Genomic DNA, 27442 nt, shown 5'->3' on the forward strand with positions numbered 1-27442 from the left:
GATTTAGATATACGAAGCTCGAGGTGAGGCTGAAATAGGGAATTGAAAATGCCTTCACAGGGCTCACCCCAGGACAGGGCGCTCTGCAGTGTGTTTGATGGAGAGAGGGGTGACCACAACTGTCACATACAACGGCCACAGGTTCTGCATCGCTTGTTCCCTGATTGCACGGCCAGAGCCTGGCATGGCGCCTGCCGCGTGGTAAACGCTCAGTACACATCTTTTGGATGGATGGATAAATGAAAAACCAGAAGGAACCAGACGGAAGAATGACTTTTCATCTACCACTTACTAGGGAGGTGTACCCATGGGCAAGACACTAACATCTCTACGCGTCAGTTTCCTCATCTGCAAAGTGAAGATGATTAATAGCAACTACTCGTGGGATAATTCGCCATGGGAAGGACAGTTCATAAATAATGCTTATTACTACTGTTAGCTATTTTAAAATAACACATGCATTCTATAATCATATATAGCATACCATAATAATAATTAATTGTATATTTTATTAATAATAACTGAAGGCTATGAATAAATAACTGAAAGAGATCAAAGTTGCGACATCCTTACTCAGAGTCACTAAGCTGGTCTCTGAGACTGGCCTGTCATGGGGCAGGAGAAAGCAGAGCCATGAAATAAATGGAGACACATCACTAAGGAGGTAAAAAGCTAAACAGAAGAGTACTCTGAATGCGGAAGAGAAAGAAACTATAAGAAAGAAGAGTATCAGTTCGCCAGCCCTTACCACTCTAGGCTGGTAGTGCCACGCAGTTTACTAGAATTATGTTGTTTTATTCTCGTGGTGAGTATATGAGATGAGCCTTGTAATACCCATTTGATCTAATAGGGCATTAGATAACTTCACATTCATTAAAGACATTATTAAGCACCAACTCTATGCCAGGTCCTATTGCAGTTTGGGGGAACAAAACAGCAAGTCAAAGTCTCTGCCCTGGTGGGACTTACATTCTTGCAGAAGGAGAAGCGACCTTAGGGAATAAACCAGTGGTGTGTGGTGTGCCAGATGCTAGCATGGAGAACAGAAAGAAAGGCAAGAACAGCACACGGGAGGACATTCTGAGCTCACACTGCTCGAAAACCTCCGTCATCTGGAGACGATGAGAATGAAAGTGCAGAAATAAGAGATTACTAGATTGCAGATGATGAAGGTCATGGCTGAAGAGGAAACACACAAAAGCTTCTCGCTGGAGAAGTTTAGCGATGAAAAGAAATCCAACAGATGTTAGGTATCTCAAATCCCCTTCTTTTTAGTATCTTTAAAGATACTGCTTGAACCATTTACAAACCCAGCTAGAAGCTGGCCTACACTCAAAAACTGGATCATACTCCCTCCAATATTCTTTCCTCTCTTCACCCCAAACAATAGAAAATAGATCAAGCACATCTCTGGCGAGGGCAATGATGAGTTGGGCAGTTAGGGCTCTCTGCCAGCTTCACTGTCACCCTGCCCCCTAGCCCAGGTCCAGGCAACGGGGAATGCGGTATGGACTGCTCAGAGCCAATTCCGGCTCTTGGGACCGGTCAGGATGCAATGCCTTCAAAGACCACCACCAACACCGCCAGTACTATCACCGCCTCCATTATCATCCCCAGCAACACCACCACCACCCAAGCAAACCCCACCCTCCACCCCCATCACCACCCCATTGCTGTCCCATGATGCCACCACATTACGGCTGCCACCAAATGGTAGAGGCAAAATAAAAGCTCTTCTCAACAGAGAAACACAAAACTTAATTGTCTGCTGGCATTAAAAGGGCTTCTTGCCAGATTGTGACTGCAAAATCATGGCTAGCTGATTGAAGAGCAACTTTTCTAAAAATATTTGGCGTTCCCACATTACTGGAACACGAAAGCACGTGCTGCGCCAGCCTGCATGCAGGGTCATCCTGCAGTGGCCGTCCCCCGGGGGGCGGACTGCAACTCAAAATAGCACAACGAACAAAGGATGAAGATACTTTTCTTGGCCTAAGAATAATCTCCAACCGCAGATGTGATAATTTGTGAAGCAGTATTTTCATTTAGGATTTTTGATTTATACCAACATTTCAGCTTTCCATAATTAAATGAGCAGCTGGGCATGCTCCCTAAGTCAGAGAAGAGCTTTCCCATCTGTCCAATTGTTCATGCAAGGCATGTGAGAGTTATCTGACACCTTCCTCTCCCTCAAACCCAATAGTCAATTTATTATCAAGTCTTTTAATTTCTTTTCCTTGTTAGTTTTTTATTGTATTTTTTCCATTACCATTTATCCCTCTTATGTCCCCCACCAGTAATCATCACACTGCTGTCCAAGTCCACAAGTCCTTTTCCTTTTTGTTCGATCCCTCCACCTCCTCACCTCCTCCATCCTCCCTTAGCTGTCATCTTGCTCTCTATCTATGAGTCTGTCTCTATTTTCCTTATTAGTTCAGTTTGTTCATTAGATTCCACATATAACTGAAATCACATGGTTTTTGTCTTTCTCTGACTGGCTTATTTCACTTAGCATAATGTTCTCCAGGTCCATCCATACTGTTGCAAAGGGTAAAATTTTCTTCTTTTTTACAACCAAGTAGAATTCCATTGTGTAAATGTCCCATAGTTGTTTTATCCACCCATCTACTGATGGACACTCGGGCTGCTTGCATATCTTGGAGATTATAAATTACATTGCAATGAACATAAGGGTGCTTATGTTCTTTCAAATTAGTATTTTGGATTCCTTTGGGTATATTCCAGAAGTGGGATCACTTAATCAGCCCTGGCTAGTGAGACTCAGTGGATTAAGCACTGGTCTGTGAACCAAAAGGTTGCAGGCTCAATTTCCAGTCAGGGAACATACCTGGATTATGGGACAGGTCCCCAGTTGGAGGCATGCCCAATATTTCTTGCTTTAATTACTTATTCCAAATACCTTTTGCATCTCTCTTCTCCCCACCGCCTTAGGCCAAGCCACCATTATCTGTCTTCTGGACTGCCTCCCTGGTCTCCCTACTATTCCCCTCCCCTCCCCACATCATTCCCATACAACACTTCCTTGTCACTACCTTTCTGCACAATGTACATATAATAAAAACCAAAATTCTTCAAGTGTCCTATGACTTTCTGAAGGACCTAGCATCTGTTCACATCTTCATCCTCAGTTCCTACCAGTCTCCCTCTCTGTGTTCCCATCACACTGGCCTTCTTTCAGTTCTTCAGACACACCGTGCCCCTTTCTACCTCAGGCCTTTGTATATGCTGTTCCTGTGCCCACAATGCTCTACCCTCTCCACTCCCCCTTCTAATTAACTTATCCATCCTTTAGACACCTGGTACCAGGCCAATCAGGCTTCCCTTTGATATGTCTTACTGTATTCTGATCTTCTACATCTGCTGTGTAGCATGTCTTAGTATCTACTTGTATATTTGTATAATTATTGATTTGTCTCTTTCTCATGATGATAAGCTCTATGGGGCAGAGATCATGAGTCTTGCTCAGCATTTATTCTAGGGCTAATCCTGGCATCTGGCACATAGTAGGCACTCAGTGCGGGCTGCTGCCAATTCCGATATATGCCTGAGTATGTACAACGATTATGGTAAAACTTGTGTGCCCTCCTCCGATTGGAGCATGCCTAAAAGGAGGGATGACTCTCACTCCCACAAGCAAACCCATTTCTTCCCCAAGGAGACCAGCTAAAGATTAGCAATTGTCTTTCTAACCCATACATAGAAAACCTGGGCAGAGGAGTAAAAGAAGAGCATCCAACAGAATTTTCAGAGAGCTTCATGTGAAGTTAAAACCTTAAAACCAAGCAATGCCTGCACATTTAAGAGTTCCAGATATTCTACTGTGTTAAGTTGAGCCTCTGTATTAGAAAGTCTGTATTAGAAAGCAACACGGGACACACCAATGTATACTCGGATGACTGCCAGCTGGCTGTATGACTGTTGCTTCCTGAAACTCTTGAAAACAAAAGATGTATCCCAAGAGGGCAACCCCCTGAGCAAAACAGTCTTTATGAACAAACAATAGCTGTATATGCAGACACAGACAAGATGCCAATAAATTCCAGTAATATTATTAACAACACTATCCTTGATACCAGTAAATATAAAGTTTCTTTCTCTAGGGAGTCTAAGCTGTATTGAAGACATTCTCTTACTTTCCCCTCCCCCAAATTTATATGCTAATGAATCAAGATTAAACATTGGGCAGCCAACTTAAAAGATAAAGTAACCAAGGCACAGAGTTTAAAATGACTCTCAAAGAAACCAGTACAAAAAAACAGAATGAGAAGTCAATAGATGTTCATGAACTGACTTTCCAAGCCAATGTAGGTACGTGTACAAGTCAAAGAACTCCCATAGAGGAGATGAAGATGTCATGGCTATGAGCAGGACACGGATCCCTAATCACATGCCCTCCCACTAGCTAGAACCCAAGCCCCATGCCCACCCCCCACCTTATACTTCTCCGAGGATCAGAATCAACCAGTTTTATTAAAAACAGATTCGTAGGCCCCACACTCACTGAGTCAGAGTTTCCAGAGACGTGGCCTGGTAATATGTATTTAATAAGCACCTTGGGAGATTCCTAATTGGGAAACATCATCCTAAAGGCCCAGGTGCAATAACCTGGGAAGAGACCAATGGCTAAAGGGCATAAGTGAGAGGTTTCTGTGAGTGTTTCTGGCCTGGGTTCCAGGTGACACATTTCAGAAGAGAAAACTGCTGTGTCCCTGGAGATACCATAAGAAACTAAAACAGATACCTCTCCTCACCTTGGTGGGCTGAAATAGGGCCTGGAAACAGTCAGAACCACTCCAATGCCCAGAGAATGGGTAAGGAGTGAGTCAGACCCATGAGGCAAATGTCAGAACTGGCAGAGGGAAGGAGGGGGAGTTGTCATGTGTGTGGTTCAAAATACCCATAAACCGGAAGGAAGAGTTTGGGAAGGGATACTCGGCACAGGGGATTCACTGGGAGTTGAGATCCTAATAATGCTTTTTTTCAATAATAATGACAGCAGCACCTGGTTTGCTGAGCACAATACAAAGCACTTTGCTTGTATCATCTCATTTACTGCATTTCTTTAATAAGTGATTGTTAGACTCCTGCTCCCTGTGCCAGGCAGTGCTCAGCCCAGGAGACAGAGAGGTTGTAGCAGACGCTTCAGCTCCGTGGTCAGGTCTGCTCATTGACATCATCCCCCCTCGAGCACCTGCCAAGTCTCTTTTATTTCAAGGATTTTGTGAAACAGAACTGGATCCTTCAGCCTGGAAGTGTGGGGGAGCTACCTCCCCTGGGGGAAACAGAAAGGAGAATGTGTGGATAAACACTGAAGCCCTGAATTTTCAGAGGGATACATCTGGGAGCTTTCTGTGCATTTCCTCAGAGAGGCCCCAGGGAACTAATTCCAGTTACCGAGAGTGTTCAGTTACACACCTACTGTCAGCTCTTTCTCCTCCTGTGAACCTGCTTCCCAGGGTTACCTCCCTGTACCCAGGGCCTCCTATGAGACTCTGATATCTTGAGGAACCTAATGTAATAAAGTGAGCAATGTAACTAAGGAGACACAATCCCTGTCTCTCTGGAGCTTTCAGAGACAGAGAAAAAAAGAAACACACAAATGAAGGGTGAGTTCAGGTGCAGATACAGTTAAGGGCACAGGGATCATGAGTAATGATGAGGGAAGGGGCTAACTTGAATGACAGATGAGTATCTGATGACTATTAAATACAATCCTTATTGCACTGAGCACTGTGATATTACATCTGATACTTGGCCTTCCAACGCTTTAACTTTTAGATCATAAATCAGGATAGCTCTAAAAACCAGAGAACTTAAAAGCACAGAGGAGTTGGGTAGGCATTAATATTAAACCAGCCTAAATGTTAAATGTGTCTAGTAAAAGTTTTCTTTCTCTCTCAAAATGTTAAAAAGTTATGTCTTCTATCTTCCTCTGCCCTATTCCTGCCTTCTGCATTGCTACCATCACCTCCCACAAGGAGGATGCTTTAGCCTCCAAGATACCTCCTCACACCACACACTCATTAGAGTGGTCTTTTAAAGATGCCATCTGGGCGTGCCATTCTCACTTGTAACCCACAGTGGCTTCTCTCTGGACTCCCACAAAATCTGAACTCCACACCCGGGGCACCAGGCCCCGTGCAGTCCGGCCACCGCCAGCCTTTCTGACTTCACATCAGTATGTCAGTCAGTACATCACATAATTACACAACAACCTTTCTCACAATCCAGTATTCTCCAGCCTTCCGGAAGTTTGTGTGTGTCTTCAATAAGCAGTGCCCCTGTACCTCCTATTCCCAGAGTGCACGTTAGTTAGGATTCTATTATTTTATTTAAAAGCAAACAACAAATGCCAAACATGCTTCAGTGCAATGCTGTGCTTACCGACATGGTCTTGGCGCATGGTGAATAAAACCTGCATCAGTGTCCCTCTGAGGGGCAAGGGTGGATTACTGATCAGAGGCAAATCTAGACTAAAACACTCAAAGAAAGAGGTGTCTAGGACACAAATTCTGGTTTAAGCATTATCTGATCCTATAAAAGTCACCTTTGATATTTGCTTTCTGATCCCAACTGACCCAAACCGTAAAGCTGAAGGTCTCATTGAAAATACCTTTTAAGTTTACTTCAGTTAATGAAAACTAAAAATAAATCCATTTTCTCCTAATACTCTACTAATATTCCTGTTTACCTCAACTTGAGATAGAATAGCTCAAAAAAAACAAAACAAAACAAACCCAGAATAGAGGAAGTAAAATTATATGAGTGCAGGGATTTTAACAAATTTATTATGGCTTCATATCCTGAATAGTATACTATTCTTTTATTTATGAACAACTTATTGATTTGAAAATTTAATAGGAACTCAATGGGGGAAAATTTGGAAATCAGAAACAATATTTTTAAAGATATTCTTTATATTTTTAGACAGAGTGGAAGGGAGGGAGGGGAAAGCATCAATGTGTGGTTGCCTTGCACACACCCCCAACTGGGGATCTGGCCTGCAACCCAGGCATGTGCCCTGACTGGGAATCAAACTGGCTAGCCTTTGGTTCGCAGGCCTGTGCTCAATCCACTAAGCCACACCAGCCAGGGCTAAAAACAATGTTTTTTTAATCATCCACCATCATCCCACCTGAAAGTAACCACCAATAAAATATTGGTATATGTCTTTCCAGTATATTTCTGTGCATAATTGTTGTTAAGTAGTAACCAAAAATAGAATCACATAATATCATAATGTAACTGCTTTTTCTACATGTATAAAGTAGATCATGTACCCATGTTAATACTCTCCTAAAATATAGTTTTAAACATCCATCATACAGATTGGCATTTCTCAAGTGGGTAGTGGTATGTCCCCTAGGGAGCATTTAGAAAACTGGGAAGCTATCTGTGATTGGCTCAGAAGCTAGGGGTGCCCACTAGCATTTGGTGGGCTAGAACCAAAGCTGCCAGAGCCCCTGAGATGTGTGGGCAGTCCCACACAAGAAAGAATTGCTCCATAACCCACATGACTTCCAAATATCCTCTGGGAATGTTAGAGCCAGAAACCATTTACCCCCAGGACAGTCTGAATCAGAAAACTATGAGGGCTAGTGGACGAAACAGAAATATCTGGAATACACAAGTAAGGAGGAAGGGATTGGACTGCACTGTCTCAAGGTTCCCCCCTGAGCCACTGTCCTATGACCTCACCACATACAGAAGTCTAGACATGACTTTCTATATAGTTCTCTCCAAGTTATCAATTATCCATTACATGCCTATCTTCTTCCATGATCAAATAACTGGAAAACTTATACCCTAAATTTTATTTTAGTTAAACATTTCAATTCCAATGCCTAGACAGCTTTTATCCTTAAGCACAAACCAACAAAACTATGTAATGCATGTACATAAAAATATTTTTAGATAATCAAGATGGTGGCAGAGAAGGTGGAATTTATACTCACTTCCTCCTAGGACCAAACATAAGCACAACTAAATTATAAATTATAATTTATATGATATAAATTATCACCATAAATTAGTAAAAGAAGACTAATTAAACAGAAGTCTTATAGCCAAGGATTTACAGAAGAAGCCACTTGAAACTGGTAGGAAGGAGATAGACATAGAAAGGGTTGGCCCTACACCCACCTATGTCAGTTGAGAATCTGAAGGGATATTTTAGCTGCAAAGTTCTCCCCTGAAGATCAAGAGATCTCAATCCCTTACCAGCTTCCCAACCCAGAGCACTCGAGCTGGGAAGAGTAGCTCACATAATCTGTCTTTAAAAATCAGCTGAAATTTCATCCACCAGGGAGAGATGGGAGTCTGTTAGAAATCCAGGTGACCTCTTGAAGGGCCAGCAAACATGTCCTTCACAGCCACACACCCTGGGCTCCAACAGAGGGAATGCAGCTCAGAGCAGACTGGGGTCATACAGGGAAAGACTGGGTTGTGTTGCTTCAGGGAGAGAGCTGAAGGGACAGCTGCCAAGGTTGCTGTGCTGAGTCTCTCTCTATCACTGCCTACAGACACCATCTTTCCTGGATCAACCACTCTCTTTCATACAACATCACTCTGAAGGAATGCACTAGCCCCACCCCCCAACTCCCTGTGGCCCTGCTGAGCTCACACCCTGCAGAGGAATCTGCTGGCTTTGGCCAGCCCAGGCCCATGGTACAGACTTTCTTAGAGGGCTCTTGGGGAGGTATGGGCAGACTTAGAAGCTGTAAGAGATGCACAAGGAAAGACTGAGTTGTGTGGCTGTAGGGCAAGGGCTATTTTTCTCCCTCCACAAGCCCTGGTGCCTCCCCAGTGAGAGATCTACTAGCCCCACCCTTCCAACTCCCTGTGGCCCCACCCCTTCGGAGGAGTCAGCTGGCTGTGGCAAGCCTGGGCCTGCTGAGCACACTTTCTTGGAAGGCTCTCAAGGAGGTCCAGGCAAAACCGAAAGGTGTCAGATGCACAGAGGACGAGGGCTGTATTTCCCTCTTATCCTTGATCAGCACCATCATTCCTGTGCAGAGTGCTCCTTCCACATGGCCAAAAATCATGGTCTCTTTTAGCCTGATGTACCTGGCTGGCCTGAACCTAAAGACTCCCTGAGATTCTGCCCCACTGCCATGGTCTGCTTACCCTAGGCAGGTGGCCAGCCGGCCTTTGTGTACACTGAGAATTTTGCTAAGTGGACTCAGACTTATGAATGGTGCTAAGTTTGAATCTATCAATCTGTTGAACACCATCTGCCCCTACCTGGTTAATCACTGAGAACCTACCTTACACTACCGGCATACTGCCAGAGGCTCTTTCGGAGACTGAGCCCAACAGTCAAACAGCAAGTGGAGGTAACTTGAGCCTTTTTGCTGAACTGCCCCTGGGCTCAGTGCTAGTGGAAGCCAGACTTGGACCCTTCCATGCAAACTCAGGACCACCAGAGGCAGCCACAAACTATGAATTGCTTTATAGCTCCAAACAGGCAACCCAGGGCCAGTCACAGGCTGCATCTGAACCAACACATCTGATGGGAGGCTTCAGACCATATCAGCATGACCCAGTTAGGTCTACAGGCAGCACACCCAATGGGGGATCTCATCAGGCACCAGACCCTGCTGGGTAAAATTAAGCTTCATAGGTTTAGCTGCCATACAGCAGCTCATACACTGTCCAGGGAGTACAGAGAGTTTCAAACAAGATGAACACAAAGAGACCCAAACCAAGACACATCATAATTAAAATGGCAAAGGTTAATGACAAAGAGAAAAATCTTAAAAGCAGTAAGAGAAAGACAGTTTCCTACGAGGGAACTCCTAGAAGACTGTCATCTGATTTCTCAACAGAAACATTTCAGGCAGGAAGGAATTGGCATGAAATATTCAAAGTGATGAAAAGTAAGGACCTACAAGCAAGACTACTTTACCAAGAAGGAGAAATAAAGAACTTCTTAGACAAGAAAAAGCTCAAGGAGTTCATTACCACCAAACCAGTACTACAAGAAATGTTAAAAGGTCTTCTTTAAGAAGAAAGAAAGAAAAAACAAAGGAACATATTTATAAAAAAATAAAATGGCAATAAATACATACCTATTAATAATTGCTTTTAATGTAAATGGAGTAAATGCTTCAATTAAAAGACATAGGGCAGCTGAATGGATAAGAAAAAAGGATCCATATATATGCTGTCTACTGGAGACCCACCTCAGAATGAAAGATACACGGACTGAAAGTAAAGAGATGGAAAATGATACTTTGTGCAAATTGAAACAAAAAACAAGCTGAGGTATCAATACTTAGACAAAACAGACTTAAAAATAACCCTATTAAGAGACAGAGAAGGACATTACATAATGATAAAGGGATTAATCCAACAAGAGGATAGAACCCTTGTAAACATTTATGCAGCCAACATAGGAGCACCTAAATATGTGAAGCACATCTTGATGGACATAAAGGGAAAAACTGAGAGTCATACAGTTATAGTAGGGGATTTTAATATCCCATTGACATCAATGGCTAGATCTTCTAGACAGAAAAATCAACGAGAAAACAGTGACCTTAACTAACACACAAGATGAGATGGATTTTAATTGATGTTGATACTCAAAGCAGTAGAATATACATTCGATTCAAGTGCACATGGAACATTATCTAAGATACACCACATATTATGGCACAAAACAAGTCTCAATAAATTGAAGAAGACTGAAATCCTATTAAACATCTTTTCTGACTAAAATGGGATGAAACTAGAAATTAATTACAAGAAAAAAATTGAAAATGTACACCTGGAGGCTAAATAACATATTACTAAACAACGAATGGGTTAACAGATCAAGGAAGAAATCAAAAGACATCTTGAGACAAATGAAAATGTAAACACAATAGCCCAAAATCTATGGAACACAGTAAAAACAATTGTAAGAGCAAATTTCACAGCATTACAGGCCTATTTCAAAAAAACAAACAAACAGATCTCAAGTAAACAATCTAACCTTACACCTAAAAACAAGAAACAGAAACAAAAAAAGCCCAAAGTGAGTAGAAGGAAGGAAACACTAAAAATGAGAGCTGAAATAAATGAAAGAGTCTAAAAAACAATACAAAAGAACAATAAAACCTAGAGCTTATTCTTTAAAAAGATAACAAGATTGATAAACCTTTAACCAGACTCATCAAGAAAAAAAGAGGACCCAAATAAATAAAATTAGAAAGAAAATGGAAAAGAAACAACTGACACCACAGAAATATAAACAAATATAAGAAAACATTATCAACAACTATTTGTCAAACATTTCACAATTGGGGATAAATGCATAATTTCCTAGAAACACATAATCATCCAAAACTGAATCAATAAAAAACAGAAAATCCAAACAGACCAATTGCAACTAACAAAATCATAATACTTATCAAAAGAACTCCCAACAAACTGAAGTCAAGATGGCTTCAAAGGTGAATTTTACCAAACATTCAAAGAACTAACACCTATCCTCAAACTATTCCAAAAAGGTTGCATTTTATGAGGCCAGCATTATTCTAATTCCAAAACCAGATAAAGACAGTACAAATAAAAAATTATAGGCCAATATCCCTGATGAACATAGATGCAAAATCCTCAAAGAAAATACATATTAGCAAACCAAATTCAGCAATACATTGAAAAGATCATACACTAAGATAAAGTGAGATTTATTCCTGGGATGCAAGGTTGGTAAATTTCCACAAATCAATCAATATGATACCCTCTATACACAAAATGAAAAAAAAATCATTTGATTACATCTTACATACAGAAAAAGCATTTGACAAAATTCAGCACCCATTTATTAAAAAAACACTCTCAGCAAAGTGGGAATAGAGGGAACACACCTCAACATAATAAAAGCTATACATGACAAATCACCAGTTAACAACACACTCAACAAGGAAAAACTAAAAATATTTTGCTTAAGATCAGAGACAACTTCTAGCCAAAATGGAGGCATAGGTAGATACACTTTGCCTCCTCACACAACCAAAAGAAGGACAACAAATTTAAAAATAAAAAAACAACCAGAACTGCCAGAAAATCAAACTGTATGGAAGTCTGACAACCAAGGAGTTAAAGAAGGAACATTCATCCAGGCTGGTAGGAGGGGTGACAGGCAGCAGGGCACAGAGGACTCAGGGCAAGGCAGTGTCTGGAGCACCGAGTGGTCCCACATTTGCAAGTGGATTAACTGGGGAGTGAGACAGACCGCACAAACCAGGGTTCCAGTGTGGGGAAATAAAGCCCCAGAACTTCTGGCTGAAAAAACCTGGGAGGTTGTGGCAGCAGGAAAAATTCCCAGCCTCACAGAGTGTTCGCTAAAGAGACCCACAGGGTCTGAGAATGAACACAAACCCACTGGGAATCAGCAACAGAAGGGCTCAATTTGCTTGTGGGTAGTGGGAGAAATGACTGAAAGCCAGCAGAGAGCACAGCAAGCAGCATTGTCCCCTCTTGGACCCCTCCCCAACATACAAAGCCACAGCACATCAATGTGGGTTGCCCCACCCACTCGAATACCTGAGGCTCCACCCCTTACTATGTAACGGGTGCACCGAGACAAAAAAATATGGCCCAAATGAAAGAACAGATCAAAGCTCCAAAAATAGAACTAAGTGATAAGGAGATAGCCAAACTATCAGATGCAGAGTTCAAAACACTGGTAATCAGGATGCTCACAGAAAGGATAGAGTATGGCCTCAAAATGAAGGAAGAAAGGGAAGCTATACAAAGTGAAAGAAAGGAAAATGTACAAGGTAACAACAGTGAAGGGAAGGAAACTAGGACTCAGATCAATGATTTGGAGAAGAAGGAAGAAATAAACACTCAACCTGAACAGAATGAAGAAACAACAATTCACAAAAATGAGGAGAGCCTTGGGGAACTCTGGGACAACTTTAAATGTTCCAACATCTGAACCATAGGGATGCCAGAAGGAGAAGAGGACGAGTAAGAAATGGAAAACTTATTTGAAAACATAATGAAGGAGAACTTCCACAATCTGGCAAAGGAAATGGACTACCAGCACATCCAGGAAGCTCAGAGTCCCAAAGAAGTTGGACCCAAAGAAGCACACACCAAGGCACATCATAATTACATTGCCAAAGATTAAAGATAAGGAGAGAATCTTAAAAGCAGCAAGAGAAAAGGAGAGAGTTACCTACAAAGGAATTCCCATAAGACTATCAACTGATTTCTCAAAAGAAACCTTACAAGCAAGAAGGGGCTAGAAAGAAGTATTCAAAGTCATGAAAGGCAAGGACCTACATCCAAGATTACTCTATCCAGCAAAGCTGTCATTTAGAATGGAAGGGCAGATAAAGTGCTTCCCAGATAAGGTCAGGTTACAGGAGTTCATAATCAACAAGCCTTTATTATATGAAATGTTAAAGGGGCTTATCTCAGAAAAAGAAGAAGATCAAAAATACAAACAGTAAAATGACAACAAACTATCAACAACAAAACTAAAAAAAACAAAAAAAAACCCTAAGCAAACAACTAGAACAACAACAGATGCACAGAAATAGAGATTACATGGAGGGTTATCAGTGGGGAGGAAAAGGGGGACGGAGTGGGGGAATAAGTAAGGTACAAAATAAAGTACAGGGAATAAGGTACAGGTACAAAATAGAGAGGGGGAGGTTAAGAATAATATGGGAAATGGATAAGCCAAAGAACGTAAATGTATGACCCTTGGACATGAACTAAGGTGGGGAAATGATGGTAGGAAGGGGGTACAGGGCAGAGGGGAATAAAGGGGAGAAAAAATGAGACAACTGTAATAGCATAATCAATAAAATATATTTAAAAATAAAAAATCAGGGAAAAAAAGATCAGGAACAAGACAGGGATGTCTACTTTCACCACTCTCATTCAGCATAGCACTGGAAGTCCCAGCCTCAGCAATCAGACAAGAAGAAGAAATAAAAGGCATCCAAACTGGAAAGAAAGAAGTAAAACTGTCATTATTTACAATGACAAAATACTATATGTAAAGAATGCTAAATGTCCGCCAAAAAACTCCTAGATAAATGACTTCAGTAAAATAGCAGGATACAAAATAAACATTCAGAAATTCATTACACTAATAATGAACTATCAGAAAGGGAAATTAAGAAATCCCATTTACATTTGTCTTAAAAAAAGAAACTATGAATAAATTTAACCAAGGAGGTAAAAGACCTGTACTCAGAAAATTATAAGACACTGAAGAAAAAAACTAAAAATACACAGAGTGGAAGCATATACTATGCTCATAGATATAAAAAATTAATATTGTTAAAATGGCCATACTACCAAAGTCAATCCATGGAGCCAACATGATTGTTACCAAGACAACAATGGTGCTTTTCACAGAACTGAAAGAAATAATCCAAAAATTTACATGGAACCACAAAAAAATCTGCATAGGCACAGCAATCTTGAATAAGAACAAAGTAGGAAGTAGCATTCTACCTGATGCCAATTTACACTACAAGACTATAGTAATCAAAACAGCACGATACTGGCATGAAAACAGACATGTAGATCAATGAAACAGAATAGAAAGCCCAGAAATAAACCCGCACCTACATGGTCAATTAATATTTGACAAAGGAGGCAAGAACATACAATGGTGTAAAGACAGTCTATTCAATAAGTTGTGTCCGAAATATTGGACAGATACTAGCAAAATGATAAAACTAGACCACCTTCTTACATCATATGCAAGAATAAACTCAAAGTAAATTAAAGACTTAAATGTAAGACTCAAAACTGTATTAACTCCTAGAAGAAAACACAGGCAGTAAAACTGACATTTGTTTAGCAATATTTTTTCTGATATAACTCCTCGGGCAAGGGAAACAGAAAAAAGTTTAAAATGGGACTACATCAAACTAAAAAGTTTTTGCACATCAAAGGAAACCATGAACAAAATAAAAAGACAACCTACAGAATTTGAGAAGATATTCGCTAATGACACATCTGATAAGGTGTTAATATCCAAAATTTATAAAGAACTCACACTATTCAATACCAAAAAAACCCAACCAGTCCAATTAAAAAGTGGGCAGACCTGAATAGACACTTCTTCAAAGAAGACATACAGATGTCCAATAAACATATGAAAACAGGCTCATTGTAACTAATCATCAAAGAAATGCAAATGAAAACCACAAGGAGATGTCACCTCACACCTGCAGAATGGCTATTATCAGTAAATCCACAAAAAACAAGTGTTGGCTGGCATGTAGAGAAAAGAGAACCCTCATGCATTGTTAAACAACAAAATAAAAATACAAACAAAATTGAAACAGACTCATAGATACAGAGAACAAACTGATGGTTTCCAGACGGGAGAAACATTTGGGGACTGGGTGAAAAGGTAAAGGGAGTAAGAAGAACAAATTGGTAGCTACAAAAATGGTCACAGAGGTGTAAAGTACAGCATAAGGATTATAGTCAATAATATTGTAATAACTATATCATTGTAATAATAATAATATTGTTACAATAATAATAATAACTATATTATTACAATATAGAATGGTGCCAAGTGGGTACTGGAAATCCTGGGGGGAATACCTTGTACAATATATGATTGTCTAACCACCATACTGTATACCTGAAACCAATATGAAATATGTTTTAAATACCACTATCATTTCAAAAATATATTTTTAAATGATTCTTACTATAGTATCCAGAAATATAAATCACAGAAGTAACCAAAGTACCCAATAATTTGGAATTAGTTAAATAAATAATGGTATAGCCACAGAATGGAATATTTCACAGCCATTAATATTTGAGACTGTTTCAGAATATGGAAAAATATAATAATTAAATGGAACAAAAAAGTTACACAGAAATGTGTCTCTAGGATTTCATATGTATGAAAAACTTTATATATATATATGAAAATTATATATATGAAAAATATTTTTTAAAGTTTTTATCTAGCATTGGTTAAGAATAAAAGAAAAAAAATAAAGAGAGGGGGTGGGTTGGAGCCGTATGTATCACTATATAGGGTCCAGCACAAATATTCCCCTTTTTTATTACAAAATCTTTTATTACAAAATCATAAGCATGTAATTCTGTAACATAACAATATCACACTCAAGCATACCATATGACATTTTAGGTGAATTGATCAAATAAAAACTATAAATTATTTCACCCATATTATTACCCTACCAACCACACTCAGGAAGGTGTTACTTCTGCCAGACCCTGTTTATGATGTCTGACTGTGTGTGTAGTATTTAACATCAGTCTTGAAAAGCGATAACCTGTTGGTGAATAAATACTATGACAGAAGCACTGGAGTAGCCATCACCTCCTTGGGAAGATGAACAGGAGGTTGAAGAATAGCCTCAGTCCCATGGCCTCAGGAACACTGCACACTTAACAAGCTGGTTGAAGTTCTAAATTAGGTTAAGTTTATATACATTCTGTCTCCTATAAGTCATTACTGAAATTTCTTTCAAATCTATTCTAAGTTAGGCTAAGAAGCTTTCCAACATGTTGAGATATCAAGAACAAAGTTTTTTGTTCAATCTTCTAGAAATCTTATTTCTGACACACATGGCTATCTCATCACTACAGGTTGTAAAACATAGTTTCTATAGAAAATTGTAAGTTATGCCATCTGTTGAGTACATTAGGGTGGAGAGATATAACCCAGGTCCTACATCCTCCAAGGCCACCCGATCTAGTGTGAGAGAGGACTAATAAACAGATGAATACGGTAACAACGTGGTGAATGCAGTAGGAGGGAGATGATTAGGGAAAGGTCAATGTCCAACCATGGCTTAGAAAGGGGAGAAAGTGGGGGCTTTAAAAAAATCATGTTATTTCAAAAATTTATATGGAACTATCAATAACCCTGAATAGCTGCAGCAATTTTGAGAAAGAAGAACAAAGCAGGAGGGATCACAATACCTGACATCAAACTACATTACAAGTCCACTGTAATCAAAACAGCCTGGTACTGGCATAAGAACAGACTCATAGACCAATGGAACAGAATGGAGCCCAGAAATAAACCCAAGTCTCTATGGTTAATTAATATTTGACAAAGGAGTCAGGAGCATAAAATGGAGCAAAAATAGCCTCTTCAACAAATGGTGTTGGGAGATCAGGACAGCTACATGCAAAAAAATGAAACTCGACCATCAACTTACACCATACACAAAAATAAGCTCAAAATAGATAAAAGACTTAAATATAAGTCATGATACCATAAAAGTCCTAGAGGAGAAAATAGGCAGGGAAATATCAGATATTCCATGCAGCAGTATTTCATTGATATGTCCCCTAGAGCAAGGGACATAAAGAAAGAATAAACAAATGGGACTTCATCAAAATAAAAAGATTCTGCATGGCTAAAGAAAATATCAGCAAAATGAAAAGGGAACCAACTGTATGGGAAAACACATTTGCCAATGTTACCTCAGACAAGGGTTTGATCTCCAAAATATATAAAGAATTCATATCACTCCACTCCAGGAAGACAAACAACCCAATTAAAAAATGGGCAAAGGACCTGAACAGACAGTTCTCTAAGGAGGACATACAGAGGGCCCAGAGACATATGAAAGGATGCTCAGCATCACTAGCCATCAGAGAGATGCAAATAAAACCACAATGAGATACCACTTCACACCAGTGAGAATGGCCATCATAAACAAATCAACAAACAACAAGTGCTGGATAGGGTGTAGAGAAAAGGGAACCCTAGTGCACTGTTGGTGGGAATGCAGACTGCTGCAGCCACTGTGGAAAACAGTATGGAATTTCTTCAGAAAACTAAAAATATAACTACCTTTTGACCCAACATTTCCACTGCTGGGATTATACTCAAAGGATCCTGAAACACCAATTCTAAAGAACCTATGCACCCTAATGTTCATTGTAGCATAATTTACAACAGCCACGTGCTGGAAGCCACCAAGGTGCCCATTGGTAAATGAGTAGATCCAAAAACTTGGTACATTTACACCTGTAATTGAACAACAATAAAGTAATTAAAAAGATAAAAAAAATAAAAAAACAACACAAAAACTTGGTACATTTACACAATGGAATACTATGTAGCAGAAAGAAAGAAGGAGCTCCTACCCTTTGTGGCAGCATGGATGGAACTGGAGAGTATTATGCTAAGTAAAATAAGCCAGGTGGTGAAAGACAAATACCAGGTAATCCCACCTATAAGTGGAAGCTGATCAACAAAACAAACAAGCCAGCAAAATATAACCAGAGACACTGAAATTAAGAACAAACTGACAGCAACCAGAGGAGAGGAGAGAGGGAGATAATGGGGGGAAAGAAGGGACAGGGTCATCAAGGAACATGCATAAAGGACCCATGGACAAAGCCAAAGGGGGGAAGGATGGCGGTGGGATGTGGGTGTAGGTGGGGAGGGGGAACATGGTGGCGAGAAAATGAAGACAACTGTACTTGCACAACAATAAAAAAGAATTGTGTGTTAGAGTATTTGTTATAGAAAATCAAATTTGTCCACCTTAGCCATAAATGAGCTCACCAGCCTTATGATAAATCACCTATTTATTTATTATTCACCTTGTATATAAAGATTGCATCTTTAGAATGCATTCTGGTCTGGCTTTATACTCTGAGACCTGCTTGAAATAAATAGTGCTTTTTACAGATTCAAACCCTGAAGCCTCAGGAAGCTCCTTTCAGGCACAATTCTTTTTCATGTCTGCATTAAAACAGTAACAACAACATCAGTATGCACACTGCAGTGGTAACAGTGGTTAGATCTGGGTGGTAAGATAAGAAATTCTTATGTTCTTGGAGTTTTCTGTATTTTTGATATAACCATGTTTCGCTTATTTTATTATTTTTAATGAGAGAATGTATGAGCTTCCCTTTCATCTGAATGCGTAATCACTATCCAATGAAAGTGTTAACAATTTTTCAAGTGATCATAGTCAGACTCCAAAAATAAAAAATAAAAAGAGGGTTTCATTCCCATAATAAACAAGTGTGGGCTCTTTTCCCATCCACAGTTTAAGGCTTTGGTGTGGGATGTTTTTGTGCTCTATTATCAAGGAGGAGGAATTATTTTTATCTGTGACCACAAGAGCTGATATTATTGAGCTAAAGTCTTTCCATGTCTAAGCCTTTAAACATCTAGGGTGTTGAACATTTTCACTGTAAGAGCCAGAAAGGGCCTTAGAAATCATCTGACCCAAACTCCAGTTAGAGGGGACTTAGGGATTTGAGGGAAGTGACCAGGGTCACCTGGTAGCACAGGAGCCTGTATTTAATTTGAATATTTGCTCCATCCTGTGAGATTGCTTCTGCGCCCTAGGAGGTGAGGGCAGAATGGGGAATGAAAGAGCCCTCATGCAGCTCTCTTCCTATGTAGTGTACATGTAATAAGCTAGGTCCCACTCATTACAGAGCCGTACACCAGGAGTCTTAAACATTGTCAAGACAAGCTATTTTTTTAAATCTCTACCTCATTCCCTGGTCTCCCCCGCCCCTGCCCCCCATGAAATAAAGAAAAGAAACCTTAAGAGCACACTAATGAGAAAGAACAGGCTGACAACAGGCAGAGCTCCTGCTCGGGTTCAGTCCAAGAAGGCAGATCGTGTTTCCTGTATTATTAAAAAACCTGTAAGTGCTCACTCTCTTCCTCATTCTTTCTCTTTTTAGCAGAACTCATTAAGATTCTGCTTACTTCTATGAAAAACATTTAAATAAGAAACAATTAGCAATTAAACACACATATGAGTTGTCTATCTCAAAAACAAAAGATGAAAGAATTTGTATGCCCCATGGAAAAGTGGCTGCCAACAAAACCTCTTCATAGAGCAACAAAGCTTTTCCTTTCATCTGGAATGTCACAAAAATAGTCAAAGCCATCAAAGGCCATTAGCCTCATAATACCCCAGTCTTCAACCCCCTCTAACTGGGGACGTTTAGATGAAGAGGCTAATGAACTTCAGTTCGCAAATGCAACCACTGCCTTAATTAGTAGTAACACAATGCTATAGAATAGCTCCTGTTTATTCAGACAAGGTCTTTAACAACATTAAAGGTTTAATGCTGTCATAAATTTTAATACAACAGTTTAAACACAAGTGAGTTAATCACTCTCGAAAGTAAATTTACTTAGCTGGGTAAGAAGTCCCTGACTTCATTAGTATTCTCTTACATTTGTAAATTCCCCTTTGTCCTATTTGAGGGTTGACAGTATCGGCATTGGCTTTAGCTTTAAAAATCAATCAAATTGATACATATTCATTAAGTGGCTGCTCCAAACAGATTGTTGGTGCTTGTCTTGGTTCTATTACAAAGGCAGTGAAGGCTTAAGCGAATCACAGCCTCACTGGGCATCAAACTAGAAAATGAGAAGGTTGTAGTAAATGATTGCTAAGTTTTCACTCTTATTCTAACTAAATGCAGTTCTGGAATTACACATGTTTTGAAAAGCTCCAGGTGGTGAGGAGCATGCCAGAGTAGTGTACTATACAGCCCCTCCACTCAGATGTACTGAAAATCCAAGTTAAAATGTACACACACCATCTTGGAAAAGGGGGCATTAAGACAGCATCAGCCATCACCTTATTAGGGCTCAGCTCCCAGCAGCTAGAGTCCCCAGGAGGAGCAGTTGCTCAGAAGAAAAGGATTGAGGCAAGTATTATAAACCAAATACCTGTAGGAGCGGGGCAAAGAGCATAAATAAATGGGCAGATTTGGGTGGGAACTGTGAAAACATAGAGCGCAGATCCTTGGTTCCAACTAATTGTTGCCTTGTAGGAATGGAGGCTCTGGGCTATCTCATCTTCAGGTTTTTCAAGAGAATGCCAAGTCTGTAAAACCTGATTTTTAAATATTGAATTAGAATATTATAAAACACTCTACAAGCCAAATATATTTTCACCCTAGATATACCTACAGGACACTAAGTTTAGGACCTCTGAGGTCGAACACTGTACTGCCAAGGAAGGTAACAAAGGGGGGAGGAGGGCGTGGTGAGTAGGAGGGATGCAGAGAAAGAGGACCGAGGGGCAGCAGTGCAGGTGAGGATGGTTCTGTGGAAATGCAGAAGAGGAAGCAAACTTGGAGGAAGAGGAGGCTAGGACAGTCATTCTAAACCTTTTTGGGGATGATGAGTGCCATTTGAGATGCTGATAGGGATGTCCAAACTTTTGGCATCTCCGGCCCACACTGGAAGAAGCAGCGTTGTCTTGGGCCACACATTAAATACACAAATACTAAGGTAAACTTATGAGCAAAATAAAAAGGTTTTAAGTAAATTTACGATTTTGTGTTGGGCCACATTCATAGCCATCCTGGGCCGCATGCTACCCTCGGGCCATGGGTAGGACACCCCTGCTTCCCCGGAAAAACAAACATATATGTAGTTGGCAGGGTACTGGTCCCCTGAAGATGTCCAGGTCCGCATCCCTGGCTCCCTCCCTATGTTACCTCATATGACAAAAAAGGTTTTACAGATATGATTAAATAAGGACCTTGAGGTGTGGAGATGAGCATGGATTAAGTGATTCGGCCCAATCTCATGAATCCTTAAAAATCAGAAAATCTTTCCCAGTCATGTTCGGAGAGATACTATGTTGCTAGCTTTAAAAATGGAGCAGAGGCTGTGAGCCAAGCAATGCAAGCAGCCTCTGAAAACTGAAAAAGGCACAGAAATGGACTAATTCTCCCCTAGAGCCTCCAGAAAGAACGCAGGCCTGCTCAAACCTGGACTCTTCAGCCCAGTGACATGCATGTTGGAGGTCTAGACTATAGAAGTGTAAGATTATACATCAGTGTTTTTTTTAAGCCACAGGTTTGTGCTCATTTCATTTCAGTGGATTCTGAAAACCAGTATACATATATTCAAACTTTGGCAAAAACATTCATAGTCCTCCTGGAAGCTCATCCACAGACAGAGTTAAAGGCTCCTTGTGCTAGAAAGAGCTGAAGATACTAACGCTCTGGGAGCTGAAACTATGATGCTGGTTCTACTTGGCATGTATGGAAAAATCAATGCCGACACCATAACCCAGCTCCAAAACCCCACTTCTGCAGGGATGGACTCATTCCCTGAAGACTAATCCTTCAAGTCTCACTTAAATGAAACGTGAGATGTTTGTCACTCACTTGGCTGCTCCTTGCTACAGAACGATGCTTCTTCCCTTTCTCAAATTGTTTATTACTAATCACATTCTCTCCCCATCCCCAAGAAGGTGGCATTTTACACCTGCTGAGATTTACTCTGGTTTCTTTCCCTACCTTGAGCCAGACCTAAGTCACACGTGTTCTGTTACAGTATCATGTCTCTATCAAGATCTTATTGGGCATGCTATGCCTGAACCTGGCCATATGCTGACGTAAAACGGAAGACCAAGGTTATCAGGAATGTGAGCTACCTGACTCAAAGTTGTTTTTAGCCTCAGATCTCATTTCACCAATTCATCGAGTTTCATAATTCCTGTAATATTTTGAGATTTTTTTCAAGTACCATTAGGATGTCCTTGGGTGACACCACCATGGTTGTGACAAATAACTGTAGCTTAAAGGCTACCACCCTAGTCTAAATACTGAATCTAATAATTACAAACATAACTGGCCTAACATGGTTCCTGATGGGCAGGCACCTTGACACCAGATCCTGTGATTGCCAAACCTGGTGCGTGGAATTTCTAGAATGCTGCTAGAAATTCTTTTTTCTCTAAAATCAATAAACACATCCTCAGGTATGAATTAAAAAAAGAAAGAATGATTTAGTTTTGTTCTTTGCTTTTGTTTTGTTTTTTGTTTGTTTGTTTGTTTTTACTTTTTTTGAAATGTGCATGGGAATATAGTTGGCCTCATTCACACTGAGAGGGGCAGTCACCAGTCTGGTCGGGGGAGATAGGGTCACTGCCTAAATTGGCTCTAGTCAGCCTAAAATAGCTTTATTACAATAAAGCCTCAAATAGTAAAGAGAATGTCCTGATCGTCAGAGAAATAACAAGGTTGAATCTTACCCCACTAGAGGTCAAGTAAGAATAGACAAGCGATGGCAACTTGTGAAGAGGGTGATAAATTGTGCCCATAAATCCAATTGGTTAGTGGATTATCTCACTTCGGGGTCCCCTCTAGCCCCTTGGAATTCTGTGACTCTAAATTTAGGACATTGGATATTTTAAAGCACAATTACATAGCACAGTCTCCTCTGTAGTTGTTGATTGATGTAGACTCTGCAACCTTAGAGAAAAATTTCTAAAGGTCATGCTCAGAAGCACAGAACTCCCTTTCCACTGAGTCAGGGCTACAATTACACTGTACACACGATCCTACAAAGACAGCTGACACAACTACCGGTTGAATTCTTCCTTCTGTTTATTTCCAGCAGAGACTTTCCATAGACAGCTGCAATGCCAGACTCGCATCAGAGCGCCCTGCCAACCTTGCTGCAGACAGCGTTTTACCCACACCCTTGCCCTCAGCTCACGGCTGTCTCCAGCCTGGGCTACTTCGGGGCCTCAGGACACCTCTTGGATGGGCACAGAAGCCACACCTGCTATGCCATAGACAGACATTTGTAGGTTCAGATTCTGGCTCAGTTTATTTCACTTGTGCAACATCAGGCAAATGCTTCAATGCCTCCCAGCCTCGGGTTTCTCCTCCATAAAATGGGGCTATGAGGATGTGGTGAAGGCTGTGTAATATTATACGTAAAAAGCAACTGGCTGATGTCTACGCTGTCATCACTATCATTATTGCGGAGGAAAACCTAATCATCATTTCTCTCCAAGGGCAGGATTATCCCTACTTCTCTGAGACTTAAGGCTGGTAATCTTCAAACTAAAGATGAGACAGTAGGTTATTTACATCTCTCTTAAACTCAGACTCAATGATATTCCTAGGCCCCATTAAGCAGATTCTCAGGCTACAAGGAATGCCAACAAACATCGCAACACCTAGATTCTTGTGTGGGTGTGACAAGCACAAGGGAAGGAACCCCAGGCACACCAAAGGCCCACCTTGGTTGAAGCCACACTGGTTCCTGGCTCCTGAATGGGTGGTTTTGTGGACTCTCATGAGCTGGCGTTCCTGCTCTCCCCCGACATTCCGACTGGCTGGGCGCCACATGCTCTGTCTCCTGTAAGAAGAAACAGCAAAAGCAGATGAGCTGTCAGCAGCCATCAGTTTCACAGCGTTCTTTGCTGGCGGGTAGGTCCCGGGGCAGTGGAGCAGCAATACACAGCACACTCTACCATACGGCAGTGGGGGGAGGGCCAAGGAGTGCCCTGAAATTTAAAAAGCCTTTTTCTATCTGTCAGCTGCTGCAAGATAACAGAAGAAAGAAAAATAAATAATAAAAAAACCTCGTGTTCAAAAGATATGATATAGCCATATCACAAAAATCTGACTATATTAAAAATGATGTTATAAAAGCATATTTAATGAATAAGTCTAAAAATATAATTTCTAGAACATTTTTGGTATGGGATCATTTTCGCAAAAACAAATAAATGAATGAATGGTCACACATACACACACAGAGCTTGGGATAATGTGAACCAAAATCTTAACAGTGAATGACTATAAGATGGCTTTTTTTTTTTATGGATGGGGGAAATTCACCTACAATTTTTACAATAAAGATACATTATTCCTGCAATAAGGAAGATTTAAATTAATCTGAAATCATTTTTATAATTTCCAAATCCCAAACATGTTTCATATCTCGATTGATCTCTCCTTTTCTTTCTGCCCCCCCCACCCTCTCTCTCACACACACACACCATTAGCTACATTGCATCCAAAGACATTGCTACATTGGTCATCCCATGATGTAATCTACTAATTCACAAAAGCCCATGATGCTAAACTCTCTAGAGAATATCATAAACACAACCAAGCTAAAATGAGTGCAGATTCAATACCAGGATACACACGCCAGAAACGAAAGCTCTATATATGTTCAGCAGTTGGACCACTGTAGTCTCTGAGCCATGTCCCAGTTTCATGTGAAAGGGTTCTATTTGTAGACACTAGTTCCCTAGACGTAGTAGCTGCTGTGAAAAATTCTACAGCTTCCCAAATATTGGCCAGCCCCAAACAACAGATTTCAAGTGAGATAAACTCTGCTTGCTACTTGCTAAGTAGGCCTTAGTTTGCTTATCTGTAAAATGGGGGTGATATGCCAACCTCACAGGTTGTTAAGTAAAACCTTATTTGAACCCTGTTCATTTCCTGCCAACTGGAGGCATACAGTAGATGGGAGCTCTTGATGATGATATTAATCCTTTTATAAAATCCCCTTGAAGTTCAATGTTCTGAAACTAGTGTTAAGGATGATTTCAGCAAAATAAAACCTATTTTTGTGGTGGAATGCTTACTTCAGGTTTCTAGACAAATAATATTATTTTAAACATCATATTTAGAAGCCTTAATACATGTAGGCCTAAAGAAATGGCCCATTTAATTTCTAAAGTGTTTTAACAAAAAATTACCATGTTGTTAAAACCTTAGCCTTTTAGAAAACAGTAGTATGTTTTGGTTGTTTGTTGTTTTTTTCATTTTTTTTTTGTTTAAATTTTCAAAGACAGTATTTTATCTAATCCTTTGAACCCACAGGAGGTTGAGAAGTGCCAGAGGCCACAAACTCCTGGGCTCCCCCAGGTTTTTCTATGTATTTCAGAGATTAATAAGAGGGGCTCTGGAGAAAGTGCTGCCTTCATCTGCTCAAGCCAGAGACCTCGGAGCATGGCGGGAAGAGAACATTCCCTAGCATGGGTGACCGAGGAGTGTTTGGGGACCGCTGACAATCAAGTCCCTGATTCAAGAGGAGGAAGGCATGGCACTGCCAGCTATGCTGCTTCCGCCCACCTACAACTGAAAACGTAGAGGAGGTCTGGAAACTTGTGGAAGAAGTAAGGAGTTTGGTATAAGTCATCCTGAATACTCACCAACAGAGTAGACCCTGATGCAAAAATCTAGGCTTCATTGTAATGCTGCCCTTTGCAGTGACAACATGTTAGGTCAGCCTCCAAAGTACTGTTCTCCAAGCCCCCCTGAGATCAGAACCCCAGTTCAGCCTCTCTCAGAAAATGCCAAATGGGCTCTTCCTTCAAAGCTCCTATGAGTTTGAAAGCTCTTGCATTCATAAAAAAATAAATAAGTAGATATTTTAAGTTTAGTCCCTTCCTCTCCTTATCTTTTCATGGACTATTCCTGTGTCAATTAATAGCCCCAGCAAAGCTCACCTAGGAATCAGTGAGCCTTCAGATGATTCTAATTTGGAGGCTACGTATCCTCCCGGTGAAGCCCCAGATGGCACAGAGCCCAGACAAGACCTCCCTTTGTGCCCTCAGTGAATCCTGATTCACAGAAACCAGGAGAGGTAATAAAGGATGACTGTTATTTTGAGTTTTAGGGTGATTTATTATACAGTGATAGTTAACCTTTCCTGTATTCTAAAATACCATCGATAATAAAAAAAAAACCCACCATCATTTTGATTAAATAATGGCTTTTAATGAAAAAAATAATGCCACATTAAATGCATCCATCAATTCTGAGGTGTAGTCAGCTATGAGAAAAGTGAAAGTATGAAAAAATGTGTGTTCACATCAAGAAACCACATAGCACGCCCCACAGCCAGCACGGTGCTGTGAGAGACACAAAGCTGTCTCATCCAGGAGACGCACAGGGAAAAGCAACGTCAACAGTCTAATCTGGAAGACTCAATAACCTGATAGAAAATAGGGGAGTGAGCCACCATCCTTGTTTGTCCCTGTTGTAAGAATAATTTTATGCTTTCCCTCAAAGGAGGTGGGCCAACAGTAAGGGAATACCATACTTATTGAATTAATAGAACAGTAGCTTTCAAGGGTATTGTGTTGCCAGTTACATTTATAAGGATGTAAAGGACAAATTACAAAATGAGAATAATAAACATATTTATCTGTTTCTATAACAGTGATTTAGCCAGACACCTGAGAAAGCAGGGCTCTCCCTCTTGGTGAGCTCACATCTCTGCTCCAGTTAGACCCCGCCACCTGGCCAGCGACCTGGTGAACTAGGACTGCCGAAGAAAGCCCTTGCGGTACACAATGTACTTGCAGGTGAGTGAGAGTTAACACACTCTCCCTACCTCCCACCCCACGGTGACAACATCTGGAGAAGATATAAGGAAAGTATTTGATTACCTTTGCCCATTTAGGCTTCATTACATCTTTGTTCAGAATCTGCTGTAACACGCAGCTCATCAAAAATTCTAGAACATTAAAGCAGAGTGTTTATCTTGAAATAATTAAGATATATTTTTACTTAAAAAAAAGTCATCTCTAACACACCAAGGATGTAGATAGTTAAGGGGGTTATATAGTGAATAAGACATCCCTGCCCTCAAAGGGCTTTTAAAGTCTACTGTTTGACAGAGACT

At 40.4% G+C, this 27442-nt stretch overlaps 1 protein-coding gene across 4 annotated transcripts in view; it reads right to left on the minus strand.

The window, feature by feature from the left end:
- FAM13C (family with sequence similarity 13 member C) overlaps nucleotides 1-27442 on the minus strand; it is a 124579-nt gene that overhangs the window by 54018 nt on the left and 43119 nt on the right. For all 4 annotated transcript variants that reach the window (XM_024561270.4, XM_024561268.3, XM_045196034.3 and 1 more), the window contains one exon: nucleotides 24033-24151. In XM_024561270.4, coding sequence (XP_024417038.2) covers nucleotides 24033-24151 — 119 coding nt within the window. The remainder of the gene's footprint in view (nucleotides 1-24032; nucleotides 24152-27442) is intronic.

The sequence above is a fragment of the Desmodus rotundus genome, chromosome 4 (assembly GCF_022682495.2).
Source record: "Desmodus rotundus isolate HL8 chromosome 4, HLdesRot8A.1, whole genome shotgun sequence".
Taxonomy (NCBI): Eukaryota; Metazoa; Chordata; class Mammalia; order Chiroptera; family Phyllostomidae; genus Desmodus; species Desmodus rotundus.